This window comes from Salvelinus sp. IW2-2015, unplaced genomic scaffold, assembly GCF_002910315.2.
Source record: "Salvelinus sp. IW2-2015 unplaced genomic scaffold, ASM291031v2 Un_scaffold2608, whole genome shotgun sequence".
Taxonomy (NCBI): domain Eukaryota; kingdom Metazoa; phylum Chordata; class Actinopteri; order Salmoniformes; family Salmonidae; genus Salvelinus; species Salvelinus sp. IW2-2015.
In genome coordinates this window covers 12657-32370 of record NW_019943916.1, presented here as the reverse complement: position 1 = coordinate 32370, position 19714 = coordinate 12657, and the positions used below count along the sequence as shown (strand labels likewise).

The 19714-nt window shown below is 45.3% G+C and overlaps 1 protein-coding gene across 1 annotated transcript in view; it reads right to left on the bottom strand.

Moving 5' to 3' along the window:
- LOC112074375 (dnaJ homolog subfamily A member 3, mitochondrial) overlaps nt 1–19714 on the bottom strand; it is a 43370-nt gene that overhangs the window by 19209 nt on the left and 4447 nt on the right. The window contains exons 4-11 of the mRNA XM_070440500.1: nt 10434–10649; nt 9839–9991; nt 9327–9474; nt 9109–9173; nt 8650–8778; nt 3810–3925; nt 3322–3419; nt 2901–3036 (exon numbers count right to left, since the gene is read on the bottom strand). Coding sequence (XP_070296601.1) covers nt 2915–3036; nt 3322–3419; nt 3810–3925; nt 8650–8778; nt 9109–9173; nt 9327–9474; nt 9839–9991; nt 10434–10649 — 1047 coding nt within the window. The 3' untranslated portion in view covers nt 2901–2914. The remainder of the gene's footprint in view (nt 1–2900; nt 3037–3321; nt 3420–3809; nt 3926–8649; nt 8779–9108; nt 9174–9326; nt 9475–9838; nt 9992–10433; nt 10650–19714) is intronic.

Below are 19714 nucleotides of genomic sequence, written 5' to 3'. Positions count from 1 at the left end.
CGTGCTCATTCTCTGCTAGGCCTGTTCTATAGTAGATAATATGTAGGTCTAGATATACCTGCTGCTCATTCCTCTGCCTAGACCTGTTCTATAGTAGATATATGTAGGTCTAGATATACTGCTGCTCATTCCTCTGCTTAGCCTGTTCTATAGTAGATATATGTAGGTCTAGATATACCTGCTGCTCATTCCTCTGCTAGGCCTGTTCTATGTAGATAATATGTAGGTCTAGATATACCTGCTGCTCATTCCTCTGCATAGGACCTGTTCTATAGTAGATACATGTAGGTCTAGATATACCTGCTGCTCATTCCTCTGCTTAGGCCTGTTCTATTGTAGATAATATGTAGGTCTAGATATACCTGCTGCTCATTCCTCTGCTTAGGCCTGTTCTATTGTAGATAATATGTAGGTCTAGATATACCTGCGCTCATTCCTCTGCCTAGGCTGTTTTGTAGATATATGTAGGTCTAGATATACCTGCTGCTCATTCCTCTGCTAGGCCTGTCTTTGTGATATATGTAGGTCTAGATATACCTGCTGCTCATTCCTCTGCATAGACCTGTTCTATAGTAGATACTATGTAGGTCTAGATATACCTGCTGCTCATTCCTCTGCCTAGGCCTGTTCTATTGTAGATAATATGTAGGTCTAGATATACTGCTGCTCATTCCTCTGCCTAGGCCTGTTCTATTGTAGATAATATGTAGGTCTAGATATACCTGCTGCTCATTCCTCTGCCTAGGCCTGTTCTATTGTAGATATATGTAGGTCTAGATATACTGCTGCTCATTCCTCTGCATAGGCCTGTTCTATTGTAGATACTTGTAGGTCTAGATATACCTGCTGCTCATTCTCTGCCTAGGCCTGTTCTATTGTAGATACTATGTAGGTCTAGATATACCTGCTGCTCATTCCTCTGCTAGGCCTGTTCTATTGTAGATAATATGTAGGTCTAGATATACTGCTGCTCATTCCTCTGCTAGGCCTGTTTCTATAGTAGATACTATGTAGGTCTAGATATACCTGCTGCTCATTCCTCTGCATAGGCCTGTTCTATAGTAGATATATGTAGGTCTAGATATACCTGCTGCTCATTCCTCTGCTTAGGCCTGTTTCTATATAGATAATATGTAGGTCTAGATATACTGCTGCTCATTCCTCTGCTTAGACCTGTTCTATTGTAGATAATATGTAGGTCTAGATATACTGCTGCTCATTCCTCTGCTAGACCTGTTCTATAGTAGATAGTATGTAGGTCTAGATATACCTGCTGCTCATTCTCTGCTTAGGCCTGTTCTATAGTAGATATATGTAGGTCTAGATATACCTGCTGCTCATTCCTCTGCTTAGACCGTTCTATAGTAGATATATGTAGGTCTAGATATACCTGCTGCTCATTCCTCTGCTTAGGCCTGTTCTATAGTAGATAGTATGTAGGTCTAGATATACCTGCTGCTCATTCCTCTGCTTAGGCCTGTTCTAATAGTAGATAGTATGTAGGTCTAGATATACCTGCTGCTCATTCTCTGCTTAGGCCTGTTCTATAGTAGATATATGTAGGTCTAGATATACCTGCTGCTCATTCCTCTGCTTAGACTGTTCTATGTAGATAATATGTAGGTCTAGATATACCTGCTGCTCATTCCTCTGCTTAGACCTGTTCTATAGTAGATAGTATGTAGGTCTAGATATACCTGCTGCTTCATTCTCTGCTTAGGCTGTTCTATAGTAGATAGTATGTAGGTCTAGATATACCTGCTGCTCATTCCTCTGCTTAGACCTGTTCTATAGTAGATACTATGTAGGTCTAGATATACTGCTGCTCATTCCTCTCTTAGGCTGTTCTATGTAGATACAGTAGGTCTAGATATACCTGCTGCTCATTCCTTGCCTAGGCCTGTTCTATAGTAGATAATATGTAGGTCTAGATATACCTGCTGCTCTCATTCTCTGCCTAGGCCTGTTCTTTGTAGATAATTATGTAGGTCTAGATATACCTGCTGCTCATTCCTCTGCCTAGGCCTGTTCTATAGTAGATAATATGTAGGTCTAGATATACCTGCTGCTCATTCCTCTGCTAGACCCTGTTCTATAGTAGATAATATGTAGGTCTAGATATACCTGCTGCTCATTCCTCTGCCTAGACCTGTTCTTATGTGATAATATGTAGGTCTAGATATACCTGCTGCTCATTCCTCTGCCTAGGCTGTTCTTATAGTAGATAATATGTAGGTCTAGATATACCTGCTGCTCATTCCTCTGCTTAGCCTGTTCTATAGTAGATAATATGTAGGTCTAGATATACCTGCTGCTCATTCCTCTGCCTAGACCTGTTCTAATTGTAGATAATAGTAGGTCTAGATATACCTGCTGCTCATTCCTCTGCTAGGCCTTGTTCTTAGTAGATAAATGTAGGTCTAGATATACCTGCTGCTTTCATCCTCTGTTAGACCTGTTCTATAGTAGATAATATGTCAGGTATATCTAGACCTACATATATCTACTATAGAACAGGTCTAAGCAGAGGAATGAGCAGCAGGTATATCTAGACCTACATATATCTACTATAGGACAGCCACACCGCAGGTTGGAGGAGTGATCTGTTAGTGTGTGTGTGTATTCCGACATTTTGCAGATTTAAAGCAAATTTTCTTGCAATTCTATTAATTTTGCCATGTCTAATGTATGTTCATGTGATGTATACCCGCGCCCTCCCTAACGACCCCTAGAGAGTGCCCACCCCACAGTATGGGAACCACTGTACTATAGGACAGCCACACCGCAGGTTGGAGAAATGTATATGTTAGTGTGTGTGTATTCTGAAGGTATAGTATTCATGTTCTAGTCAGACTAACACACATTACACAGCTAGTGTAAAGGGTGTTGGGGGGTCCTACCTGAGGTGTGGCTGTCAGCTAAATATTTTCTTTATTTTGGAAAGGATGCCCTCCTCCTCTTCGTCTTCTTTCTTCTTCTCCTCTGTTCTGCCCTGTCCTGCCCCAAACTCAGAGCGCTGCCCACTCCTGCCCCCACCTGGACAGAAACAGGTACTACATGCATCAGCCAAAAAACCACCCATGTTTGCATCATGTTTTAACACGTGTGTTTGTGTATACACTTGTGTGCTTGGCGTGCGTTTGAAATGTTTGAATCCTTATTTGCTGTAATTTACTTAAATAGATTAAGTAAAGTATTTAAAATGTGTGTGTGTGTGTGTCTGTGTGTGTTGAGAGGGGACAGGCTAGCAGCGGCAGGAGAAAGACAAGGTGATCTGGATGTGGAACTATATAGTAGAATTCCCAGGTATAAACAACCTACCCGTGGTAGTAGCAGTGAGTCCGTTGACAGTCCCCTCCACGTCAGCCTCTTCCTCTGCGTAACTCAGGAGTAGGGAGCGCTGTCGACGGGTTAACTTCCTACAGTAGAAGGTAGAAGACAAGAGGGATGGTTAATAACATGCTATTCTAACCATGAAGAAGTGAAAGCAGCGGTCACACAAAACCATGCTAGCTAGACAACAGTCAGAGTTAAGTGAATGGGTCTGTGTTAATGTCAGACTCTCCACAAGATGGCGCTGCCACAGTCAGCCTGTTTCTAGTTCCTATGGGATTATGTGTGTATTATGTTTTTAGTATTGTATTGTTAGGTATTACTGCACTGTTGGAGCTAGAAACACAAGCATTTTGCTTCCCTTTCGATAACATCTGCAAATCTGTGTATGCGACCAATAAAACTAGATTTGATGTGTGTGTGTTTCTGGGAGTGTGTCCCCGCACGTGTCTGTGTGTGTGTGTTCTCTCTCTTACTTAGGTACTCTGATCTTGATGTGAACGTAGTGATCTCCATAACTATAGCTGTTCATCCTCTGGATCCCCTTTCCCTGCAGGCGGATCTTCTGGTCGGCCTGGCAACCTGGAGGGATCTACAAAACAAAGGGCAGTGGTTCGGTCAATCCAGTCTCTTTTCACATCTGCCACTGTGTCTAGCGACACAAGCCAAGTAGACCCTTCAGCTTGGACAAGCAAGACTAGGTCAGTGTAACATGTATTTAATGTAATATTTCCAGATGGTTGTCAGATTGACTAGGTCAGCGTAACAGATGTGGTAATGTAATACATACTGAACAAAATGACACCAAACATTGAAATACTTCATGTAGATAAATTCAATAGTCAGGGATACAGTTCCTTTTCCCTTCCCTCACCTGGATGTCTATAATGTTGTATAGTAAGTGTGACCGGGCAGAAAACAACTTATTTCTCTCTCCTTCCATCCCTTCTCACTTGTATACACTCACCGGACAGTTTATTAGGTACACCCATCTCGTACCGGGTCAGACCCCCCCTTTGCCTCCAGAACAACCTAAATTATTCGGGGTATTCTACAATGTGTCAGAACCGTTCCACAAGGATGTTGGTCCATGCTGACGCGATGGCATTACGCAGTTACTGCAGATTGGACTGGTCCATTCATGCTGCAAACATCTCGTTCCATCTCATCCCAAAGATGCTCTATTGGGTTGAGGTCTGGGGACTGTCCAGGTCTGGGGACTGTCCAGGCCACTCAACTAAACTGAGCTCGCTGTCATGTTCCAGGTGATGTTTTTCCACTCCTCAAGGGTCCAGTGTTCACATGCCCACAGGAGCCGCTTCTTCTTGTTTTTAGCTGATAGGAGTGGAACCCGGTGTGGTCGTCTGCTGCAACAGCCCATCAGTGACAAGGATCGTTGAGTTGCCGTTCTGCACACCACTGCTCTACTGCGCCATTATTTGTATGTTTGTGACACGCCTGATGGCTTGCACAATTCTTGCCATTCTCCTTTCGACCTCTCTCATCAACGAGCTGTTTCAGCCCACAAGACTGCATGTTTTTTTGTTTGTCGCACGCACTGTTATGCGTGAAAAGCCCTGGAGGGCGGACGTTTCTGAGATACTGGATCCGGCGCGCCTGGTACCGACGATCATACCACACTCAAAGTCCCTTAGGTCACTCGTTTTGCCCCATTCTAACATTTAATCGAACAGAAAATGAATGCCTTGATTCTCGTCTGCCTGCTTTATACAACAAGCCACGGCCACGTGACTCACTGTCTGTAGGAGCGATTCAGTTTGGTGAACAGTGTGGTGTACCTAACAAACTGGCCGGTGAGTGTGTCTATGGTGTTGTAGAGTCCCTGTGCCCGGGCAGAGCCCCCCAGTATAGCCTGGCCTACAGAGATCTAACTCCCTCTCTCTCTCCGTCCCTCTCACCTGTATATCTATGGTGCTGTAGAGTCCCTGTGCCCGGGCAGAGCCTCCCAGAATAGCCTGGCCTACAGAGATCTAACTCCCTCTCTCTCTCTGTCCCTCTCACCTGTATATCTATGGTGTTGTAGAGTCCCTGTGCTCGGGCAGAGCCTCCCAGAATAGCCTGGCCTACAGAGATGTGGACATCAGAGTGGATGTTGATCCCATCACGTCTGAACACTGGACTCCTCTGGACCTGGAGAGAAGAGGAGATACCGGACCATCAGAACCATCACAAATATAACAGTGTCATAATAAGTGTTTCACAAATGAGAAAAGTACAATTGTTTCCCCAATGTTTTTTATATTGGATAGGTCTCCAGAACATTAAGGCTTCAGGTTAGTCAGCCAAAGCAAAGCTGGATCATCAGAACCACAATCAATCAAACAAGGATTGACATGAATAATACTTCAGATATCTACGCACTCAAACTCCCAAAGAGAAAGCAACAGCATACAGTCGTGTAACTGATGTCTGGGAGCTCATTGAAGGGTAAACAACGAGCTAAATGCTGTCCACACTTACTCTAAATGTGATGTGGATTTCCTTCTTCCCCACTGGCATTCGTACAGTCTGTCCATTGTCTACTCCTGCAAGACAATATAAAACAACATCAGTCCATGTCTGAAGTCAATCTGCATTTCCATCACATCATTGAACAATTGTCTCCTTGTATCATGGCCCAACCAGAGACACACACAGTCAGTCAGTCAGTGTCTCTCTCTCTCACCCCTCTCTCTCACCTGCGGGCACAGGCACGGTGACGGTCTGTCTCTGTTTGGTCTGTCCCGAGCCGCGACACATCACGCAGGGCGTGGTCATGATGGAGCCCCGCCCACCACAGCGTCGACACGTAGAGCGCATCATGAAGGGACCGGTGTTTATAGACTCCTACAGGGGGCAGCACAGAGACCAACATTATGATTATCACACATTTTTAACATGGCTATTACTACAGTATAATGATTATAAAGGTACCTTACGTTATGGGAGTGTGGATCAAAAAAGTTAAGCCCTGAAGTAAATTGAGTAGATAGTGAATTTATAATGGCTACTGCCTCCCTGAGATTTCTGTTTTATAAAAGCGATACGGTCACCGTGGAGACAACCATGTAAAACATCAGGGCCTGTACTCATAGTAGCAGTTCTGATCTAGGATCAGTTTCACCTTTTAAATCATAATAAATCATTGTGTGAGGCTTTGGGAATACAGGCCCTGGTCCCTGACGGTGACAGTTGGTTGACACCACTCACCATGCCGGTGCCGTTACAGTAGTGACAGTGCTGGACCTTGGTTCCTGGCNTTTGTACAGATGAACGTGGTACCTTCAGGTGTTTGGAAATTGCTCCCAAGGATGAACCAGACTTGTGGAGGTCTACAAATTGTTTTCTGAGGTCTTGGCTGATTTTTAAAATTTTTCCCATGATGTCTAGCAAAGAGGCACTGAGTTTGAAGGTAGGCCTTGAAATACATCCACATGTACACCTCCAATTGACTCAAATGATGTCAATTAGCCTATCAGAAGCTTCTAAAGCCATGACATAATTTTCTTGAATTTTCCAAGCTGTTTAAAGGCAGAGTCAACTTAGTGCATGTAAACTTCTGACCCACTGGAATTGTGATACAGTGAATTTTAAGTGAAATAATCTGTATGTAAACAATTGTTGGAATAATGACTTGTGTCATGCACAAAGTAGATGTCTTAATCGACTTGCCAAAACTATAGTTTGTTAACAAGAAATGTGTGGAGTGGTTGAAAAATGTATGTAAACTTCCGACTTAAACTGTAGATAAATTCAATAGTCAGGGATACAGTTCCTTTTCCCCTCCCTCACCTGGATGTCTATAATGTTGTATAGTCCCTGTGCCTGAGCAGAAAACAACTTATTTCTCTCTCCTTCCATCCCTCCTGCCCCCTTTTCCCTCCCTCTCACCTGTATACACTTTTATTAGGTACACCCATCTCGTACCGGGTCAGACCCCTCCTTTGCCTCCTGAACATCCTGAATTTTTACAGGTATTATACAATGTGTCAGAAACGTTCCACAAGGATGTTGGTCCATGCTGACGCGATGGCATTACGCAGTTACTGCAGATTGGACTGGCGGTACATTCATGCTGCAAACATCTCGTTCCATCTCATCCCAAAGATGCTCTATTGGGTTGAGGTCTGGGGACTGTCCAGGTCTGGGGACTGTCCAGGCCTGGGGACTGACCAGGTCTGGGGACTGTCCAGGTCTGGGGACTGTCCAGGTCTGGGGACTGTCCAGGTCTGGGGACTGTCCAGGTCACTCAACTAAACTGAGCTCGCTGTCATGTTGCAGGTGATGTTATTCCACTCCTCAGGGGTCCAGTGTTCACATGCCCACAGGAGCTGCTTCTTCTTGTTTTTAGTTGATAGGAGTGGAACCCGGTGTGGTCGTCTGCTGAAATAGCCCATCAGTGACAAGGATCGTTGAGTTGTGCGTTCCAAGATGCCGTTCTGCACACCACTGCGCCATTATTTGTATGTTTGTGGCACGCCTGATAGCTTGCACAATTCTTGCCATTCTCCTTTCAACCTCTCTCATCAACGAGCTGTTTCAGCCCACAAGACTGCCGCTGACTGGATGGTTTATGTTTGTCGCACTGTTAATGCGTGAAAAGCCCAGGAGGGCGGACGTTTCTGAGATACTGGATCCGGCGCGCCTGGCACCGATAATCATACCACGCTCAAAGTCCCTTAGGTCACTCGTTTTGCCCCATTCTAACGTTTAATCGATCAGAAAATGAATGCCTTGATGCTCGTCTGCCTGCTTTATACAACAAGCCACGGCCACGTGACTCACTGTCTGTAGGAGCGATTCAGTTTGGTGAACAGTGTGGTGTACCTAACAAACTGGCCGGTGAGTGTGTCTATGGTGTTGTAGAGTCCCTGTGCCCGGGCAGAGCCCCCCAGTATAGCCTGGCCTACAGAGATCTAACTCCCCCTCCCTCTCTCTCTCCGTCCCTCTCACCTGTATATCTATGGTGCTGTAGAGTCCCTGTGCCCGGGCAGAGCCCCCCAGTATAGCCTGGCCTACAGAGATCTAACTCCCCCTCCCTCTCTCTCTCCGNATTCAGTTTGGTGAACAGTGTGGTGTACCTAACAAACTGGCCGGTGAGTGTGTCTATGGTGTTGTAGAGTCCCTGTGCCCGGGCAGAGCCCCCCAGTATAGCCTGGCCTACAGAGATCTAACTCCCCCTCCCTCTCTCTCTCCGTCCCTCTCACCTGTATATCTATGGTGTTGTAGAGTCCCTGTGCTCTAGCAGAGCCCCCCAGAATAGCCTGGCCTACAGAGATCTAACTCCCCCTCCCTCTCTCTCTCCATCCCTCTCACCTGTATATCTATGGTGTTGTAGAGTCCCTGTGCTCTAGCAGAGCCCCCCAGAATAGCCTGGGCTACAGAGATGTGGACATCAGAGTGGATGTTGATCCCATCACGTCTGAACACTGGACTCCTCTGGACCTGGAGAGAAGAGGAGATACCGGACCATCAGAACCATCACAAATATAACAGTGTCATAATAAGTGTTTCACAAATGAGAAAAGTACAATTGTTTCCCCAATGTTTTTTATATTGGATTGGTCTACAGAACATTAAGGCTTCAGGTTGGTCAGCCAAAGCAAAGCTGGATCATCAGAACCTCAATCAATCAAACAAGGATTGACATGAATAATACTTCAGATATCTACGCACTCAAACTCCCAAAGAGAAAGCAACAGCATACAGTCGTGTAACTGATGTCTGGGAGCTCATTGAAGGGTAAACAACGAGCTAAATGCTGTCCACACTTACTCTAAATGTGATGTGGATTTCCTTCTTCCCCACTGGCATTCGTACAGTCTGTCCATTGTCTACTCCTGCAAGACAATATAAAACAACATCAGTCCATGTCTGAAGTCAATCTGCATTTCCATCACATCATTGAACAATTGTCTCCTTGTATCATGGCCCAACCAGAGACACACACAGTCAGTCAGTCAGTGTCTCTCTCTCTCACCCCTCTCTCTCACCTGCGGGCACAGGCACGGTGACGGTCTGTCTCTGTTTGGTCTGTCCCGAGCCGCGACACATCACGCAGGGCGTGGTCATGATGGAGCCCCGCCCACCACAGCGTCGACACGTAGAGCGCATCATGAAGGGACCGGTGTTTATAGACTCCTACAGGGGGCAGCACAGAGGCCAACATTATGATTAGCACACATTTTTAACATTGCTATTACTACAGTATAATGATAATAAAGGTACCTTACGTTATGGGAGTGTGGATCAAAAAAGTTAAGCCCTGAAGTAAATTGAGTAGATAGTGAATTCATAATGGCTACTGCCTCCCTGAGATTTCTGTTTTATAAAAGAGATAAGGTCACCGTGGAGACAACCATGTAAAACATCAGGGCCTGTACTCAAAGTAGCAGTTCTGATCTAGGAGCAGTTTTGCCTTTTAAATCATAATAAATCATTGTGTGACGCTTTTGGAATTACAGGCCCTGGTCCCTGACGGTGACAGTTGGTTGACACCACTCACCATGCCGGTGCCGTTACAGTAGTGACAGTGCTGGACCTTGGTTCCTGGCTCGCTACCTTTACCATCACATCTCTGACACGCATCGTCCAGGTTCACTGTCATCTCCTTGTTCACTCCCTTAGCTGCCTGGGTGAACGTCAGCTCCATCACAAACTGAGAGAGAGACAGGAAAAGGGAGAGAGAGAAAAGGGTAAAGAGATGGAGGTATAAGTGGGAGAAAAAGGGGGGAGGTAATAAGGTGTGAGAGAGAGGGAGGGAACAGAGAGAGACAGGAAAAGGGAGAGAGAGAAAAGGGTAAAGAGATGGAGGTATAGTGGGAGAAAAGGGGGGAGGTAATAAGGTGTGAGAGAAGGAGAAAGAGTTACAGATTAAAACATGGCTGAATATGAATAACTAAGCAAGCTCTAAACATTCACATGAAATCATGTAACATTGCTGTTAATTAGAACCTGTACATTCTACTAATTCTATGCCGAATCATGAAACGTGTTATAACCGGGTTATTAATCTGTTATAACATGTTATAACGGGTTATTAATCTGTTATAACATGTTATAACGGGTTATTAATCTGTTATAACATGTTATAACCGCACCTCTGGCCTCTGTTCAAACATGCTGTTGAAGTCTCCGAAACCCTGCGCTCCTGTGAACTCCCCGAAGATCTTCCTGAACATTTCCTCTGGGTCGACGCTGGCCCCCCCGGCCCTCCAGTACTGCTGGCCCCCCGCCCCCCCTCCCGCCTGGCTGGGGTCGAAGCCTGCCGCCCCGTACGTGTCATACTGCTTCCTCTTCACCTCGTCACTCAGCACCTTGGGGAACAACATCAGGAACAATATCAGGAACAACATCAGGAACAATATCCCAGTCATTGCTAAGGGGTTGTGTCTCACTGTCAATCTACAGATAATATAGAAGAGACTAGAAGTTGCTGAAATAGGTACAGATCTAGGATCAGCTCCTCATCGGATCCTATGCCTGGCTTGGCAGATCGTTTTGATATATTGGAAATGTAATTCTTGGCCAGTTGAAAACATGCAGGACTTGAATTTGTAGAATTAGGCCAGGGACCAATTGAATGCCTACCTCGTAGGCTTCTGCCAGCTTGGCAAACTTCTCCTTGGCCTGAGGGTCATCCTGGTTGGTGTCTGGGTGGTACTTCTTAGCCATCTGGAATAGGATCGACCAAATGGTATTATATAGCCTACCCAGCTGATTTCACTGGACAAGGCCATGTACTATTTCAATGTTTACAACTGAAGTTTGAATCAATTTTTATGAACATTCGAGAACTCCATACGTGTAGAACTCCATAATGACAACAGTCTAGGCCTATATTTCTGCAACAACAACCCACACAGCAACAGAGCCACAGCTGCAGGCTCTCCTAATAGACAAGCCTCTCACCTGATAGTAGGCTTTCTTGATCTCTTTCTGAGTGGCTGTGTGAACATATTATCTACTATAAGAACAGGTCTAACAGAGAGAAGAGCAGCAGGTATATCTAGACCTACAGTATATCTACAGAGAACAAGGCTAAGGCAGAGGAAGAGCAGCAGGTATGAGTCTAGACCTACTTTATCTACAATAGAACAGGCTAGGCAGAGAATGAGGCAGCAGGTAATCTAGCCCTACAATTAGCTTACTAATAGAACAGGTCTAAGCAGAGGAATGAGCAGCAGGATTAGATCAAATTCTAAGACACTAGCAAAACAAGAGCTGACTCTGTATCTACTATAAGAACAGCCAGCAGTAGGAATGAGCAGCAGTATATCTAGACCTACATATTATCACCATAAGAACAGTCCAGGCAGCGGAATGGCAGGCAGGAACTAACCACTATATCTGACTATAGAAACAGGTCCTAGCAGAGGAATGCAGCAGCAGGTATATCTAGGACCTACATATTATCTACATAGAACAGGCCTAGCAGAGGAATGAGCAGCAGGTAATCTAGACCTACAAATGATCTACAAGGAACAGGCTAGGCAGAGAAGAAGAGCAGCAGGTACTAATCTAGACCTACATATACTACTAAGAACAGGCCTAGGGCAGAGGAAAGCAGCAGGTCATATCTGACCTACGTATCTACAATAGAACAGCTCAGGCAGAGGAATGACAGCAGTATACTCTAGACCTACAATATCTACTATAGAACAGGTCTAAGCAGAGGAAATGAGCAGCGAGTATATTCAGACCTACATACTGATCTACATAGAACAGCCGTACGCAAGAATGAAGAACAGGATATCATGACCCTACATATATCTACTAATGAGAGACAGGTCTAAGCCAGAGGAATGAGCAGAGGTAGTATCTAGACCTACATATTGACTCTAACATAGAACAGGTCTGAAGCACGAGGAATGAGCCAGGCAGTATATCTAGACCTACATATTACTCTACTATAGAAACAGCCTAAGGCAGAGAATGAGCAGCAGGGTATATCTAACCTACATACTATTGACATTAAGAACAGGCCAGCAGAGGAAGAGCAGCAGGTAATGACTAGACCTAATACTTATCTACATAGAACAGGCTACAGCAGAGAATGAGCCAGCCAGGTTATATCTAGACCACATAGTATTGCTACTATAGAACAGTGCTAAGCAGAGAGAAGAGCAGCAGGATATCTAGACTACATAAGTATCTACTATAGAAAAGGCTAAGCAGAGAATGAGCAGCAGTATATCTAGAACCTACGATACTATCTACACTAGAACAGGTCTAAAGCAGAGATGAGCGCAAGGTATATCAGACCTACTATACATACAAGAACAGTCTAAGCAGAGCGAATGAGCAGCAGTATATTCAGACTACATATTATCTACAAAAACAGGCTCAAGCAGAGGAATGAGCAGCAGGTATATCTAACCTGACATATATCTAACTATAGAACAGGCCAAGCAGAAGGAAGAGCAGCAGGTATATCTATGACCTACAATATATCTACTATAGAAACAGGCCAGCAGAGGAATGAGCAGCAGGATATCTAGACCTACATACTATCTACATAGAAAGCCTAAGCAGAGGAAGGAGCAGCAGGTATATCTAACCTACAAATCTACTAAGAACAGGTCTAGCCAGAGACATGAGCCAGCAGTATAATCTAGAACCACAGACTATCTACATAGAACAGCCTATGCAGAGGAATGAGCAGCAGTCATCTAGACCTACCATAAAACTACTAATAGAACAGGCCTAGGCCGAGGAAGAGCAGCAGGTATGATCTTAGACCTACATATATCTACCAAAGAAACGGCTAGGCAGAGGAATGAGCAGCAGTCATCAACCTGCATATGCTAGAGAAGACACCTAATCAGTATATTACCTACCTGATCTAATAGAACAGGCCCTAGGCCAGAGGAATGAGCAGCAGGATATATTCTGACCTACATAGGTATCTTACATAGAACAGGTCCTATGCAGAGGAAGAGCAGCAGGTATATCTAGACCTACCTATAGAACGACAAAGACAAGGCCTAGGCCAGAGGAAGAGCACAGGTATATCTAGAACCCTACGACATAGTTACAATCAAACAGGCCTAGGCAAGAGGAATGAGCGACAAGGTATAGTCTAGAAACCTACATTATTATCTTACAATAAACAGGCCGAGCAGAGGAAATGAGCAGCAGGTATATCTAGACCTACATTTATCTACAATAGAACAGCCTAGGCAGAGGAATGAGGCAGCAGGTATCTTAGACCTAACAGTATCTACTTAGAAACAGGCCTATGCAGAGGAATAGCAGCAGGTATTTCTACGACCTACATATTATCTACAAAGAACAGGCCTAGCCAGAGAATGAGCCAGCATATATCTAGACCAACATAGATTCTACATAGAACAGGCTAGCAGAGAATGAGCACAGTATAGTCTAGACACTACATATTGCTACTAGAACAGTAGGAGACAGGATCTAGCGTAATCAGATCCCATTACGCAGAAGTAGGAGCAGCAGGTAATGCTAGACCAACATATTAATCTATAAAAACAGGCCTAAGCAGAGAAGAGCACGCAGGTATATCTAGACCTACAATAATAAAACGAGCCTAGAGAACACGTTAATCAGGAACAGTTCTACTACACAGCGTATAGACAGATCTGCATATACAAACGCCAAGAGCAGCGAGGAACATATCTCAACACCGCCAAATCACAGAATTAGACACTCTACACTATAAGTCTGAGCACGACACTCTATTCATAAGCAGCAGAGCAAGGATATCTAGACCTAAAACTACAGCTAAGCCAGAGGCACAGTACGCCTAAACTATGGAACAGCACGAGTTAGATGACTGTTAGGTGTGTGTGTATTCCGACATTTTGCAGATAAAAGAAATTTTCTTGCAATCTATTAATTTGCCATGTTCAAGTATGTTCATGTGATGGTACCCGCGCCCTTCCCTAACGACCCCTAGAGAGTGCCCACCCCCACAGTATGGGAACCACGTACTTATAGGACAGCCAACAGCGCAGGTTGACAGAAATGTAAGTAGTGTGTGATAGTTATCGTTATAAGGTAAGTTATCATTCTAGCCAGGACTAACACACATTACACAGCTATTGGTAAAGGGTTGGGGGTCCTACCTGAGGTTTGGCTGTCAGCAAATCTTTTATTTTGGAAAGGATGCCTCCCCTCTTCGTCTCTTCTCTTCTTGCCTCGTCGGCCCTGCCCGCCCAAACTCAGACGGCTGCCCACTCCTGCCCCCCACACTGGACAGAAACAGGTACTACATGCATCAGCCAAAAAACCCACCCATGTTTGCATCATGTTTTAACACGTGGTTGTTGTATACACTGTGGCTGGCGTGCGTTTTGAACATGTTAATCCTTATTTGCTGAATGTACTTAAAATAGATGTAAGTAAAGTATTTAAAATGTGTGTGTGTTGTGTTGTCTTGTGGTGAGAGGGACAGCAGCAGCGGCAGGAGAAAGACAGTGATGCTGATGTGGAACTATATAGTAGATATCCCAGTAAACACCTACCCGCGGTAGTAAGCCAGGAGTCCGTTGACCAGTCCCCCACGTCAACGCTCTTCCTCTCGTAACTCAGGAGAGGGAGCGCGTCGACCGGGTAACTTCCTTACAGAGAAGGTAGAAGACAAGAGGGATGGTTAATCACATGCTATTACTACCATGAAGAAGTGAAAAGCGCGTCACACAAAAACCATGCTAGCATAGACAACAGTCAGAGTAAGTGAATGGTCTGTGTTAATGTCAGACTCTCCAACAAACTGGCGGCTGCCACATCAGCCCTGTTCTACTCCTATGGATTATGTGTATTATGTTTAGTATTTATGTTAGTATGTACTGCCATGTTGGAGTAGAACACAAGCATTTTTGCTTCCCTGTCGTAACATCTCAAAATCTGTGTGATGCGACCAATAAAATAGATTGATTGTGTGCTGTTCTGGGAGTGTGTTGTCCCACAATGGTCGTGTGTGTCTCTCCTTACTTAGTGACTCTGATCTGATGTGAACGTGTGATCCCATAACTGTAGCTGGTTCATCCCTGGATCCCCTACCCTCAGGCGGATCTTCTGGTCGGCTGGCAAACCTGGAGGATCTAAAAAAACAAGGAGCAGTGGTGTCGGTTCAATCCAGTCTCTTTCACACTGCCACTGTGTCTAGCGACACAGCCAACAGACACACTCAGCTTGGAAAGCAAGACTAGGTCCAGTGAACACTGTATTAAGTAATATTCCAGATGGTGATAGATGACTAGGTCAGCTAACAAGAAGTGGTATGTAATACATATAGAACAAACTGACACCAAACATTGAAATACTGCAGTAGATAAATTCAATAGTCAAGGGAACAGTCCTTCCCTCCCCACACTGGGAATGTCTAATAAATGTGATAGTAAGTGTACCGGGCAGAGAAACAACTTATTCTCTCCCTTCCACCCTTCTCACTTGTTACACTCACCGGGACAGTTATTAAGGTTACAACCCATCTCGTACCGGGTCAGACCCCCCCTTTGCTCCAGAAACAACCAAAATATCGGGTATTCTACAATGTTCAGAACCGTTCCACCAGGATGTTCGGTCCATTCGACTAGCATGGCATTACCAGTTATGCAGATGGACGGTCCCAGCATGCGCAACATCTCGTTCCATCTCATCCCAAAGATGTGCTCCATGGGTTGAGTTGGGGAGCTGTCCAGGTCTGAGGGACTGTCAGCCACTCAACTAACTGAGCTCGCTCAATGTTCCAGGGAGTTTTCCAACCCCTCAAGTCCAGGTACAATGCCCACAGGAGCCGCTCTCTTGTTTAGCTGATAGAGAAGTGGAACCCGTGTGGGTCGTCTGCTTGCAGACAGCCCTCATGACAAGGATGTGAGTTGCCTCTGCACACCACGCTCAACTGGCCATATATTTTGTGACACGCCTGAGGCATCACAATCTGCCATTCTTTCCTTTCGACCTCTCTCATCAACCGAGCCTGTTCAGCCGCAAGACTGCATTTTTGTGTTTGTCGCACGCACTGTATGCGTGAAAAAGCCTGGAAGGGCGTACGTCTGAAATACTGGATCCGGCCGCGCCTGGGTACCGACGATCATACCACACTCAAATCCCTAAGTCACTCGTTTGCCCATTTAACATTATCGAACAGAAAAGAATGCCTTGATCTCGTCTGCCTGCTTATACACAAGCCACGCCACGTGACCACTTCTGAGGAGCGAATTCAGTTTGGTGAACAGTGTGGTGTAACCTACAAACGCCGGTGGTGCTATGTTGTGTAGAGTCCTGTGCCCGCAGAGCCCCCCAGTATAGCCGGCCTACAGAGATGCTAACTCCCTCCTCCTCTCCTCCCCCACCTAATCTATGTTGCTGTAGAGTCCCTTGCCCGGCGGGGGCAGAGCCCTCCAGAAGTTATAGCGCGTGGGCCTACAGAGATTCTAAACCCCTCTCTCTCTCGTCCCTCTCACCGTATGTCTAGGTGTGTAGATCCCTGGTGCTCGGCAGAGCCTCCCCAAATAGCCTGCCTACAGAGATGGACTCAGATAGGGATGTTGACCCATCACGCTGAACACTGGACTCCTCTGGACCTGAGAGAAGCAGGAAACCGGACCATCAGAACCATCACAAATATAACAGTCATAATAAGTGTTTCACCAACATGAGAAAAGATACAAATTGTTTTCCCAGGTTTATATGGATAGGTACTCCAGAACATTAAGGCTTCAGTAGTCAGCCAAAAGCCAAAGCTGGATCATCCAGAACCACAATCCAATCAAACAAGGATGACATTGAAGAAACTTCAGATATCTACGCACTCCAAACCCCAAAAGAAAGACAAAAGCATGTACAGTCGTAATTGATGTCTGGACTCATTGAAGGTAAACAACGAGCTAAATGTATCGTCCACACTACCTAAAAGTGATGCTGGATTTTCGTTCCCCAACTGGCATTCGTACAGTCTGTCCATTGTCTACTCCTGCAAGACAATATAAAAACAACACAGTCCATGTCTGAAGTCAATCTGCATTTCCATCACATCATTGAACAATTGTCTCCTTTGTATCATGGCCCAACCAGAGACACACACAGTCAGTCAGTCGTGTCCCTCTCTCACCCTCTCCCACCTGCGGCACAGGCACGGTGCGGTCTGTCTCTGTTTGGTCTGTCCCGAAGCCGCGACACATCACGCAGGCGGCGTCATGATGGAGCCCCGCCCACCACAGCGTCGACACGTAGAGCGCATCAGAAGGGACCGGTGTTTTAGACTCCTACAGGGCAGCACAGAGACCAACATTATGATTACACACATTTTTAACATGGCTATTACTACAGTATAATGATTATAAAGGTTCCTTACGTTATGGAGTGTGGATCAAAAAAGTTAGCCTGAAGTAAATGAGTAGATATAATTTATAATGGCTACTGCCCTCCCTGAGATTTCTGTTTATAAAAGCGATACGGTCACCCGTGGAGACAACATGTAAAACATCAGGGCCTGTACTCATAGTAGCAGTTCTGATCTAGGACAGTTCACCTTTAAATCATAATAAATCATTGTGTGAGCTTTGGAATACAGGCCCTGGTCCCTGACGGTGACAGTGGTTGACACCACTCACCATGCCGTGCCGTCAGTAGTGACAGTGGCTGGACCTTGTTCCTGGCTCGGCTTACCTTACCATCACATCTCTGACACGCATCGTCCAGTCACTGTCTCCCTGTTCACTCCCTTAGCCTGCCTGGAGGCGGAAACGTCATGCATCCATCACAAACTGAAGAAAGAGGGAGAACAAGAGAGACAGGAAAAGGAGAGAGAGAAAAGGGTAAAGAGATGGAGGTATAAGTGGGAGAAAAAGGGGGAAGGTAATAAGGTGTGAGAGAGGGAGAAAGAGTTACAGATTAAAACATATGGCTGAATATGAATACTAAGCAAGCCTCTAAACATTCACATGAAAACCATGTAACATTGCTGTTAATTAGAACCTGTACATTCTACCATTCTAATCTATGCCGAATCATGAAACTTGTTATAACCGGGTATTAATCTGTTAATAACCTCACCCTCTGGCCTCTGTTCAAACATGCTGTTGTGAAGTCTCCGAAACCCTGTGCTCCTGTGAACTCCCCGAAGATCTTCCTGAACATTCCTCCTGGGTCGACGCTGGCCCCCCCGGCCCTCCAGTACTGCTGCCCCCCGGCCCCTTCCGCCTTGGCCGGGTCGAAGCCTGCCGCCCCGTACGTGTCATACTGCTTCCTCTTCACCTCGTCACTCAGCACCTTGGGGGAACAAACATCAGACAGTACGAACAGTCGGAACATATCAGGAACAACATCAGGAACACATCAGGAACAGTATCAGGAACAGTATCCAGGAACATATCAGGGAACAAACATCAGGAACAGTATCAGGAACAGTATCAGGAACAACATCAGGAACAAACATCAGGAACAGTATCAGGAACAATATCAGGAACAGTATCAGGAACACATAGGAACAACATCAGGAACAGCATCAGGAACAGTATCAGGAAACAAACATCAGGAACAACATCAGGAACAGCATCAGGAACCAGTAGTCAGGAACAACATCAGGAACAGTATCAAGGAACAACATCAGGAACAGTATCAGGAACAACATCAGGAAGCGAGCATCAGGAACAACATCGGGAAACAGCCTTATCAGGAACTATCAACATCAGAACAGTCATCAGGAACAGTGCATCAGGACAACACAGGTATCAGGAACAGTATTCAGGAACAACATCAGGAACAACATCAGAACAGCATCAGGAACACATCAGGAACAGTATCAAGGAACAGTATCAGGAACAGCATCAGGAACAACATCAGGAACAACATCAGGAACAACATCAGTATCGGAACAGTAATCAGGAACAGTAGCAGGAACAACATCAAGGAACAGCATCAGGAACAGATGCAGGAACAACATCAGCGACAGGAACAGTATCAGGAAAACATTCAGGAACAGCATCAGGAACAACATCCAGGAACAACATCAGGAACAACGAATCAGGAACAACATCAGGAACGTATCAGACAACAGTATCAGGAACAGATCAGGAACAGTATCAGGGAACAACATCAGGAACAAACATCAGGAACAGCATTCAGGAACCAACTCAGGAAACAGTATCAGGAACAGTATCAGGAACAGACATCAGGAACAACATCAGGAAACAACATCAGGAACACATCAGAAACAACATCAGGAACAGTATCAGGAACGACATCAGGAACAACATCAGGAACAGATCAGGAAAACATCAGGAAACAAGCAACATCAGGAACAAACAGTATCAGGCAACATCAGAACATCAGGAACACAACATCAGGAACAGTAGTCAGGAACAGTATCAGGAACAAACATCAGGAAACACGCATCAGAACAGTT